Here is an 11,643-nt window from a genome sequence, read left to right on the forward strand (position 1 = left end):
ATCACTGGCAGGAACACAACCTGGGCAGGGTACCAGGACACTCCATAAAGTTCATTTCTTAGTTAGTTTATTTGTTTATATATTGTTTAGTTGTTCGGTCAATCATCTTTAAATATGATTTGCCAGGTCAAGTGTTCTCCACTGACATTCTTCACAATAATGAGGCTATTCAGGCCCATGAGGCAACACAAAATATCAGCACATTACATTAAACACAGATACACACTTTGGGTAGGGATTCTGAAATCCCTTCTAAGGTCAAAGTAAGGTCAAAGTATTGCAGAGCTGTATAAGTGGAATAAATGCAGTGGACAGTGTGTGTGTAGCGGAACTTGTGAGCGGGGGAGAAAGCAGTGTGTGCACCACTGCCCTCTGTATTATATTATTTTGTTTGTTTTTGTTTGTTTGATTTTTCAACATCAATCCGCCATCATTCTGTTTGCTGTCCCCGACTCTCCAGTATGTGACTAGGAATGAAGGCTCAACTACTGGAATCTGAAGTGTTTACTAATGACCACTAAAACGATTCTCAAGTGATTCTCGGTTTGTTTGGCTTTTTTTGTTTGTTGGTCGTTTATAAGTTATTATTTATTCATTTTAATACCTTCACTCTATAATAACACTATATCCGAACAGTTCATCCGGTTAAACTACAACATAAAACAAATGAATGAATACATACTACAATTAACTGTTATGTCTGTGATTTATCTGCGTGCTTCTTGATTTAATCAATGAAACAATGAATTCAGACAATGTATTATGGTTTGTACAGTATATAATAAATGTGTGTGTGTGTGTGTGTGTGTGTTATCAGGTCAGTGTAGAGTTGTGGATTCGTGTCATGCGCTCCTGATCTGTGGCGCATGATTTTCTCTCCTGACTTACATTCCGCCCATGACTCAGTCCGTGAGACCGAGGTGAAGAAGGTCTCTCTCTCTCTCTCTCTCTCACACACACACACACACACCCACAGTAACACGCACACGTGATTTCACCGCCGTACATTACGGAAGTGTGAGTGAACGTTCAAGAGTTTGTGTGTGTGAATGTATGTGTATGTGTATGTGTGTGAGAGAGAGAGAGAGAGAGAGAGAGTTAGAGAGAGAGAGAGAGAGTTTAGCTCTCGGCGAAGTGTTTTAAATTGCTATGAAGCTCGACGGGAGACAGCAGTAGGCGTAAGTAATTGTGTTTGTTGTTGTGTTTTTGTTTTTATTGTCACTGAGGTAAAGCTAGCTTCCCGCGGGCTCTCGTTTACCTCTTTGTGAAAACATTAAAACAATTCTACATTATATCTTACTCCCTTCATGTCCTCATTTTTACGAGTGTTCGCTGTTGCCATTCTGAGCAACGTTTCCGTAGACTCCATCTCAGGCGGGAACGGCTGCAGAAAACATCACCCGCGTTTCTGACCGGTCACTAAGACGGTAACACTACAACACTGTAGAGAAGTGTGTCGACACTTTATTGCGAAACGAACTGTACAAAGAGAGTGAGCCTCTCATTTTGCTGCAGTAGTAGCATGTACTCTTCTATGAAAGCTTTACACTAGACCAGTGGTTCCCCTTTTATTTATTTGTTTGTTTGTTTGCACTGACCCCCTTATGTAGATGAGCATACCCCAAACTCTGACACACATGTTCATGTCTTTCGCTTCCAGACTCTACTGGAATTTCTTTTAAACTTTGTAATAATATAATTTAGCAACTTCTTACTTTACAGTGGAATTACTACAAGCACCATTCCTTATGTATTTCGTGCCATGACACTTTGGGAATCACTGAACTTGACATTGGAACATTGCTGTGAGGATTTAATGCGCTCAGCCTCTAGACACATTAGTAAGATCAGGTAGTGATGTTGAATAATCAGTGGATGGTACTTCATTAGACATTACCCCTCTAGTTGACAGTTGGCACTGAACATGGTGACATGGGATTCCTGGAAGCCCTTGTCAGTTTCTTAATGGTCGACAAACCAAAGTTGCCAAAAGGCAACCAGAAGACAAGGATCTGACCTGCAGTCTGTACATGTGACCAGGACAGTGCCCCAGGGCTGTATATAGGGCTTTCTGTGGGGGTTATAAGTTATTTTCTGTGAGACAGTCACTGTAGCTTCTATCACATGCATTTATTCATTCATTCTGTAACCAGTCAGCAGCCTTTACCTTGAACTCTAAAGTGCTGTTACTTTGAGCTGACTAAGTACATCTTAAGCAGGAGTGATGAGGGCTTTCCTAATGACAGAGTGAGAACAAGCTTTTCAAGCTATTTTGCTGTTCTGTGTTTAATAAATTGTTGTTTTCAGATGAAGTGTCTTCTGGTGGCCACAGAAAGTGCTGAGGTCCTTTTCTACTGGACTGACCCTGAATTTGAGCACAATGTTCAAGAGCAGTATGGAGCATCTCAAGAGGATAGTGGAAGGGTGAGTGTCTTCAATTTTAATTTGTAAAAAATACATACTTAACATTTATGAAAGAGGAATGTTGTCACTGTCTTTACAAAACCATGTATTTTAATTTTCGTCCTCCCCCCTTTGAGCACATTCTGTTTGATTTCTCAGAATCTCAGTATAGATGGACCAATAGAAATGCTCCAAAATGAAGGAAGTTTCTTTACATTAACTTGCAATTAAAGTCTTTTTTGTTTTTGTCTTCTTTTGTAAAATTAACATTTTGGAGTTCCATGTTGTTTCTGTAGTTACAGATTTTAGGGCAGGAGTTTTATGATGGATTTAATTTTTTTTCAGCTGCCAGCATTCGAAGACAGCATTAATACACTGTTTGCACCAATCATCATCTCCTGTAGCACCATGGTGGACAGACTTGGGGACAGCTACACCTCTTTCAGCACAGAGAACAATCACACCTATGTGCTCCAGCAGGTAGGTCAGCCTTGTCCTGCAGTAATCTACTCCTGAATACAGTCATTTGACCATGACATGAATAATTACCTGAATTCCATTGTTATTTTGGCACTGGAGCAAATAGTTTAGCATTTATTCAGATCAGGGAAATAAGGTTCTGAGGAGAAGCGTCTGGGCGTCTGAACCCAAATGTGTGTCAGCCAAGTTGTGTGACCTTTGCACCCAATCAGTGCCAGAATGGGTACAATATGATTCTGTTTTTACAAAATGAATGGGATAGAGATATATACAGTGCAAACTTAACTATGAGTACAGATAATTAATTTCATTCATTCATTCACTGACTGTAGCCGCATACTGTAACCCCAGGTCAGGGTTGCAGTGGGTCCAGAGCATACCTGGAATCACTGGGTGCAAGGTGGGAACGCACCCTGGTTGGGCCACTAGTATATATATAAACACATTGTACAGACCATAGATATAAATGAATGCAGTTTAAAGGGGATTTAGTAAAGTGATGAACATGAAACATGTTATCTGTGTGCCGCAGTTTGAGGAGTGTCTGTACATTGCTGTGAACGGAGATGGAGATGAGAGTGAGGAGGATCTTAAGAGGAAGATCTACGTGATGAAGAAACTTACAGAGATTCTCTTTGGGATGGTGACTCTAAGCAGCTCCCTCTTAAGGAAAGAGTAAGCAGTACACCTTGGATTGCAATTTTTTACCAATGTTATAATGTTATAACCATATGGAAATTATTTTCAAGTCCAGTTGTTTTAGTCTGTGTAGTGCTACATGCTTATTTTCAAATTGGATATGCATAATATTATCTTACACAATGTGCTTTAAAACACAGTTAGGGGGCCCTATATGCCACTCAAAAACACCTGTAATTGTACAGTGAGAGATTCCAGTTATATACCGTCTCACTATGAATATTTGATGTTTTCCACATATTGTAGCTGTTGACATTTAAGTTTTTTCATTCAGATGAAACACACATGGACTACATGTGAACATTTGGTGAAACTTTCCTTTGATAAAAAGATGGTTTATGTGATAGATTTATGTGATGGTTTATGTGATAGACTTCCCTAGTACATGGAAAGTAATTATCAAATTCAGTTTACAATTTTTCTTTTTTTTTTTTCACATTTTTCTGTTTACCAGATTGCGCCCTCAAGACACAGAGCAGAGGAACCGGGTCTGGAAGAAACTACAGCGGCTCCTTGAAACATACAGTCGTTTACAAGAACAGGACCAAAGTTTTCTAGTGGAGGTAGACTATGAGGTGGACACTCGTATGCAAAAAAAAAAAAAAAATTCAAAGCTTAAAACATTTAGCATTTAATTAGTAAACAAATAACAATAATTAAGCAAATAGATAAAATAATCATTACGAGATTTTTTTTATTTTTTAAGGCAGTAATGATCCACACAGCATTAATTTCTATAAAAAATTTGCCATTGATTTTTTTTATTTGCCTGTTATATTTAATCAAAGGCCAGGTGTTGTTGTTGTTGTTAATCTGGACTCATATCAAGACAAAACATGAAGACTTGGCTTTACTATCAAGCCACTTAGTAGATTTGCAAACTGAGGATTGTCTTGTTGAAAAACAATGTCGTCTTTAAAAACACTTTTCAGTTGTATGCAGCAAGTCTTTCTGCAATGTTCTGTTCAAAATATTGCCTTTTCACATTTTGTGTAGGAGGGTGTTTTTAATGTTTGTGTTTACCAATTGCAGACATGTAATAACATTTAGTTTCGATAAAAAAAGTACAGTGGCACTTTTGATTGTAACTCTGCAGTGTGTTTGTGTTTCATTAGGCGGTGGAGAGGCTGATTCACCCCACTCTGTGTGAGCAGTGTATAGAGTTTCTGGAGCGGAAGCTGGTGCAGCAGATCAACAGCAGCGTGGAGAGAGCAGGGGAGGAGGTGCTGCATGCCTTTATACTTGTCCACACCAAATTACTGGCCTTCTACTCCAGGTACTGAATGGGCTTTGCTCTGTTGGTCAATCGGTATGTCAGTTGTAGGGATTTTTGTTGCTGTTATTGGGTTTATTATTATTACTATTATTATACTGTATATTTTAAATGTTTTTATTAATTTATTTATTTGACAGTGATGGAAAACAAATCTATTAAATGATAACTGGTCGGCATGGTTTGAGGCAACCATGGAAACTGGAAATCAGTGCTGACAATCCTTTGAGCTTCCATTTTTAAAAAGTCATGGGCCCACTGCAAACCTTAATAGCCATTATTGACTAAATATGCCGTAGTGAGAAAAGCACTATCAGTTATTTTTGATCGAGACACTACATTAAAGAAGGCCTGTCTTTTGAACACATGAGCATCAATGAGTGTTGAGTTTATTTTTTGTGGTGCACTGGTCCTTTGCAGCCGTAATGCCAGCACTTTGACCTCATCTGACCTGCTGGCCCTGATTATCTTGGTGCAGGACCTCTATCCCAGCAGCTTCGACCTTGATGATACTACCCCTGAGGTGGGTATCTGCCATTCATATCCAGCCTTGTTCAGATTTTGTGTCAAAATCCAACCTCCTAATCTGTGTTTGTGTGCGTTGGTGCATTTAGGAGTTGGAAAATACTTCAGCTCCTGATATTTTTTACACTCCTGAGCACTCACCTAGTGACCAAGATTCAGGTAAGTCACAAAATGCAACATTTTTTACTTTTTGTGTTTTTAAATGTAGTCTGGAAGTATATGTGCTGAATTTAAATAAATAAATAAATAAATTATAGAAAGTTCATAAAATGTCTGTGCTCCCAGGGCGCCTTAGCAACGACAGTCCTCCAGTTTTCCAGTTTGTGGATCCCGACATTCAGGTGAGGCAGCTCTTCACTCATATCCTTGAACAGTATTATTTCTACTGGCTTAATAAGCTATTTAGGTAACTGTTTGGACAGTAGTCAACTATTTACATGAATAATGAACATGATTCTCATCGTTCAAAGATCTTATCCTTGGTTTATTTTAGATGGCAGAGGACAGTCTGCAGACCCTTGAAATGCCTGCCCCTGACCCTCTAACCCCATCCAGAGTATTCCTGGAAGCCACACTTAAGGAGGGGTTTTATCCCATGATGCCTCATTCCATGTACTGTTTACCTCTGTGGCCTAGTATTACTCTGGTGCTGCTGACCAAGGTAATATGTCCTACCTACATCCAGACTTCAGAGAACAGTCACTGCTTTTTCAGCTCGTTTGCTTATCAAAGCATGGGCATGCTTTCAAGACAATGAGGCAGGCTCATTATTTAGGTCTGATGTTTAGTTGTATTTACAGTTTCTGTACTTATTTATTTTTTTATTAAAAATTTTTTTATATACGTCATAATCATTTCCATAGTGCGGTGAATGTGAAGCATTATTCTGTTGGATGTATTTATTTATGTGTTTAAATTAAATGTGTAGAAGCTATGTAGTTTTCAAAGCTTGCTGCAATTGTTGATATAAGGGAAACGTTTATTTCTGTGAATTGTTTTGGTTTGGATCAATGGCTGGTGGAAGTTTAAATAAAACGTTGGGCCACAAGATGGCACCACTTTACAGACATGTTATTTTTACATTTACACTAATGTTATTTATATTCTGGTCTTGTCTAAAGTATCGCATGACAGCTGTATACATTATAAAATGTGATTCCAATTTAACAATTGCATTTCATTTTGCAATTGAAAACATTTTGTAAAGGATTTATGGATGTGTTTGATATCTGTCAGCAGTCAGGTTTTGTTGGTTTACATGTTGGGTTTGTTTTCAGCGTTTAATTTTTGAAGATTTGGTCACATGCAGCACAGTGTTTATTATTTGTCTCTTCAGATCCCTCACAGCAATGTGGCCATGTCTGTGTATGCGTTTCTGGAGAACTTTACTAAACTGGAAAAAAGGCTGAGTGAAGGTTTGGAAGGAACAGCAGCCTCCAGGGGCCAACTGCAAATCCAGGACCTCAGGAACAAACTGGACAAGTTCATTAGAATGCTGCCCAGCATGGACATTCAGGTCAGGATGAAACGTGATCGTCTTCCAGTTGGTTCCAAGAGTCTGTCTTTATGTTTTTATTTAGTTATGTGTTTATTTTAATTGCAAGTAACTAGTGTATTTTAACTTATCTTTGTTTTACATGTTTTTAATTGGAAAGCAACATTCTGCAAAAAAAAAACAATAAAAAATTCACAAGTGGCCTCAGACTTCTGAATTACATTCTATTTTTATGTTTAATCTTGAGCATTTAGAGAGACGTTAGGTTTTTTAGACCTACATAGTGCACTTCTAAAATGTCTTGGGTAGGCTCACGGTAAGTGAAAAATGATAGTACTTTGTTCATAATGTTATGTTCTACTCTAATGGGTTCATTATTCTCATCTTCAGGCCTCTCATATTCACAATGTCTGGTCAGAGTTCAAGAACAAGGCGTTTACAAGATCAGGACCTGGAATCACTAGAGCGTGAGTGCTTTTTGTTATGGCGATCTAAATGCTGCAGGGAGATTTGAAGAAAAATAAATCAGAAGATCTCTGCTTATTACTGGATTTCAACACCCTGACATCCCTGACACTTTGCTCCTTATGGAAGAGAATATAACTGTAGTAAAACATGAACTTTGTGTGTGATCACTAAAGCAAGCTCTCAGCATGCTTTGTGGCTTTTGTTGCAGGTTGGTGCCCTTATGTCGAAGCATGAGAACTCAGTTGTGTGCTGTGTACCGGCAGTGTTTTGCAGCAGAGTGTATGGGCATTAACCAGCGACTAGCCCCTACTGTTCAAGAACGAGCGCTGAGCATGGTCCAGTAAGTCAGGGTTTATTTATTTATAAAAAATAAAATAAAATAGATAAATAGAGATAGAACTCATCTTGTGCATTTCCTTCTCTTCTAGAGAAAAGCTGATGGACTGGAAGGACTTTTTGTTGGTGAAGAGCAAGAGAAACATCACCATGGTGTCATATCCCTGATTCCAGCTTTCTTTTTTGTCTGTTAAAATTGTTTAAATATTTTCAAAACTTCTCTTTTTCATTACATTCTTCCATGTCATCTCTGTCTTTACTAGTTTCTCTTTACCTGACTTCTCACTGTGTTTCAGTTTTTAAACTATAGATTATAGTTCATTTCATTCATTTCATTTAAATTGGTTTTACTGGGTTATACTTTAACCATGCCCTCACTTACCTGGAGGAGTTCCCTGGTCTTGTGCATTTTCTTTATGTGGACCGTACGTCAGGACAAATGATTGCCCCATCTCTGAATGTGACTGACCGCACTGCTTCTGAACTTGGCAAAGGCCCTCTACCACACTTCATTAAAAACAAGGTTTGTCTTGAAATGTCCCATAAAATATACACACGTCATATATGTCTATGTAGTAACAGCCATAAATTTGGACACATCTGCTCATAGACACTTTTTGCTTAACACTCTCTGTGATGTATATCCTACAAGGTTCCACTTTAAAATAACACTACACATGTAAATGTTTATAAATTGTTTAAAATTGGTTTATTTCATGATTATTAATTAGGTTGTAAACACCTTAAACCTCATTAATATTCATTTGTGACACAGAGAGAAAAGAGACAACAGTTTTTTTTTTTTGTCTGAAACTGAAAGTGTCATATCTTACTGAAAATGTTAAGATAACCAATTCGCTAAGCTAGTCATTTCATATGTTAAGGTACACCACATTATCATCAATGTCTAAAAAGACATTCTATCAGTAGTAATTCATTCAACTTGGTGTTTAAATGGTTAATCTTATTAACAGACATTTGATTAAGCTGACAGCCTTAATGTTGACTTATGTCCAGATGGATGTGGGTTAATTTTTGGCGAAAACATGCTACTGTTAACCTTTATATCTGAGTTTTGTGATTATTCATGATTTTCAGTGTGTTTACAACCTATTGAATAACCATTAACAAACAGAGTGAAAGCCATTCATTAACCTTTATAAGTGTAGTGTAATTCTCTCTTTATCTATTGCTTTTAGTCCTAACGATGAACCGTTATCAACAGAGTTTTTGTTCTAACAGGTATGGAGTTTTGTTGCAACAACAAGACGGTACTTGCAGAAAGGTTACACCACTGTGACTCTTCGAGATGGAGACTACTATTTCTGCTACTTTCTGTGGTTTGAGAATGAGACGGTATGTGTGGTCTTCATCATATTCATCATGTTTCAGGGGCTGCAGCGCAACCATAATTTCCAGAAGCATGTGAATATTTCTCTACTGATTACTACCATTCATCATCCCACAGTGCAGATGTATGCAATGTCTTCTTTACTTTGGCAGGGTTACAAGCTGGAAGTGGTTGATATACCATGCCTTCCTGATGACTTGGGTCCTCTAGGAATGCTCTCTTGGGATTATTACAGGTAGCTGGTTATATGAAAGAATGTAGACCTAATTATGTTTTCTTAAATATGTTTCATTTTCTATTATTGTAATTTAGCGCCTTCTCTAACGGGAACATACATTTTGTCAGCAGTTTGAACTGTACAATTTCTTTAATAACGTGGTGTATAATATTGGCAGAAAACAAAATGTATAATATGAAAAGTGCCATAACTAGTTTTTAAAAATGATTTGATTTATTCACATTTCATTCACCTTTTTTTAACTCAGGGTACACCGTGGGTGTCTGAAATGGCTCCCTATATATGTTTTAGGGCACCTATTTAATGTGTTGCCATTTTTCTGTGTCCAAATCCTAAAATCAAAATCTAGTGTAAATTTGGGGGCACTGCGCTCTCTCACAATGCACTCATAATTTATAGTCAACATCGTAGTTCCCTACATCAACTGAATGTAAACCAGGATGCATTTTGAGCTTCTTTGTTAGTAAGCAGTGTAGAGTGGAAGTGTCTAAGGTCACTTGTGTTTCTAGTGAACTAAATAACATCTCACTCTATAGCATAATGCTAATGAGGGAGTTGGGAGCTGTTTCTGTCACCGTCACATGCTTGTTGCTTTTTTAGAGGTGATGGAGTTTTAAAGCTGTTATAATTTACGCAGATTATGATTTTGTTTGGAGAGCTGAGATTTTTCTGCTTATTTAACTGGACCGGCCCTCCCATCAAGTTTAATCGAAGCCTAGCATCTATTCTCTTTTGTCCCATAGGAAGTTGCTACGCTTCTACAGTAAGAATCATCAGAATGAGGTGGTGAAGTGCTATGAACTACTGACCGTGCACCTGGGAGTGATCCCCACCGAGTACATCCTGCAACACTGCAGCCAGCTGGCCCGGAAGCTGTGGGAGCCATCCCGCATTCCGCTCTTATGAGCCCCTTTGTGTGCTTCCTCTGCACCAGACCCTGTGCCTTCCCCTTAGCAGCTTCCCTCATCAGCACTGGGAGCATGTTGAGGCCATCTTTACACCACAGCTGCTGGAAAGCTATGCACTGAAAGACTCTTAGCACTCTCCTGAGTCATTCCTAACTGTTATCTCACCTGTGCTGAGTAGGGCATACATTTATCAAATGATGGCCTTTAGTTTTACACTGACACAAAAGGCAAATTATAACCCCTGGCAAAAATGATGGAATCGCCACTCTCAAAGAATTAATACTGAGCATTTTTCTACCTCCTAGCAAATATAGCATTCTCAAATGATTGAATCACACTGTTTGAAATAATGGCCTGTTTTTTCCAATTTAGGTCGAGGAAAAAAAGTTGGAGATGCTCAAAAAAAAGAGAGACCCAAAAGAAAACAAAAACACTAAGTATTTTGTTGCTTCTCTTCAGGCTTGTGTTCTTTGAGGCAAGTTTCATATTACAGCTATATCCTACATCAAACCAGCTCCAACTTTCTCAAATAGCATTTGACTTCTCAATATGAAGCCTTTTCTTGTACCAATTTCCAACCTAAATTTAAATTAGACCCATTGAACATATCAACTTACTGATATGATTTTCCTAAAGAACAATTTCAATTCTTTTTGCCCTGTTCCAGGACATCATGCTGAGAAACAAGATTCAGGATTCATCACTGAATATCACTTTCATCCAATCATCGCCTCTCAGTTATTATCATTGCACAGTAACCTTGTTTTCTTCTGGTTGTGTTACTGCTAGTGTTTGTTTGACTTGTCTACCTGTAAATCCTGTTTCATTTGGATGATTTCTTACAACTTTCACAACTATTGACTCTTGATTGAAAAATTGACTGTTACCTTTTTTGCTTTAAATTTTTGTTTTTTACTGAGACTTTGTGGTCTTCCTTTTTCTACCTATAGGCGATCCTTTTATAATCCTCCCATTTTGTTTACACTTGCACTAAATTTCTTGAATGACTTTAAAAATGATGTCCTCTCTTAATGGGGCCATGGTTTCCTTGAATTAACCAAGTGCAACAATTGTCAATTTTTGTTACAACTGTAGTTTGATATCATTTTCTAAAAGCAAATTACAAGGCGATTTCGTAATTCTTCCTCTTCTAAATCTGGAGAACAATGTGCCATTTACAACTTGTTTAAGGTCTGTTTCATGAGGGAAGAATGTTCAGCTATTAATCCAAACTTTTGCCCCATTTTGTGTTGTCCAGTAAAAAAACTGGATCTACATGCAGCTACTCCATTGTTTTTGCCAGAGGTAATACAAGGGACTCAAAGGTCCCACCTCCCATGTCAGTAATCTTTCGGAATACACTGAAGCCGCCTTTACTCTGTTACTGAACAGAAATAGCTGTATATTTAAAGAAAGTCTCACCATGTTACTGTGTTGTTCCTCAGTGTTTTATTAAAAACACACTCA

General features: G+C 38.0%; 1 protein-coding gene across 2 annotated transcripts; it reads left to right on the forward strand.

Moving 5' to 3' along the window:
* Positions 1-890: 890 nt before the first annotated feature.
* On the forward strand, positions 891-10,452 carry hps1 (HPS1 biogenesis of lysosomal organelles complex 3 subunit 1). Of its 2 annotated transcripts, XM_066679243.1 has the most exons (19): positions 891-920; positions 1,083-1,178; positions 2,308-2,424; positions 2,749-2,883; positions 3,416-3,558; positions 4,037-4,145; positions 4,698-4,858; positions 5,276-5,378; positions 5,470-5,539; positions 5,666-5,721; positions 5,874-6,041; positions 6,717-6,896; positions 7,266-7,342; positions 7,552-7,683; positions 7,772-7,836; positions 8,057-8,202; positions 8,922-9,035; positions 9,183-9,265; positions 10,012-10,452. In XM_066679243.1, the coding sequence occupies exons 3-19, from the start codon at positions 2,308-2,310 to the stop codon at positions 10,172-10,174; spliced, it is 2,022 nt and encodes a 673-aa protein (XP_066535340.1). In that variant the 5' UTR covers positions 891-920; positions 1,083-1,178; the 3' UTR covers positions 10,175-10,452. The 2 variants fall into 2 exon arrangements, with proteins under 2 accessions (XP_066535340.1, XP_066535341.1); XM_066679244.1 differs by lacking the exon at positions 891-920 and having other exon boundaries at positions 985-1,178.
* Positions 10,453-11,643: the final 1,191 nt, after the last annotated feature.

The sequence above is a fragment of the Hoplias malabaricus genome, chromosome 8 (genome assembly GCF_029633855.1).
Source record: "Hoplias malabaricus isolate fHopMal1 chromosome 8, fHopMal1.hap1, whole genome shotgun sequence".
Lineage (NCBI taxonomy): Eukaryota > Metazoa > Chordata > Actinopteri > Characiformes > Erythrinidae > Hoplias > Hoplias malabaricus.

Bases quoted from the DNA above. Each gene is read 5' to 3' on its own strand.
- hps1 (XM_066679244.1), top strand. From the start codon at position 1,050: ATGTATGTGTATGTGTATGTGTGTGAGAGAGAGAGAGAGAGAGAGAGA. The intron at 7,837-8,056 runs CATATCCCTGAT...ACCATGCCCTCA, and splicing joins GAGAAACATCACCATGGTGT to CTTACCTGGAGGAGTTCCCT. The intron at 9,266-10,011 runs GTAGCTGGTTAT...TTTGTCCCATAG, and splicing joins CTCTCTTGGGATTATTACAG to GAAGTTGCTACGCTTCTACA.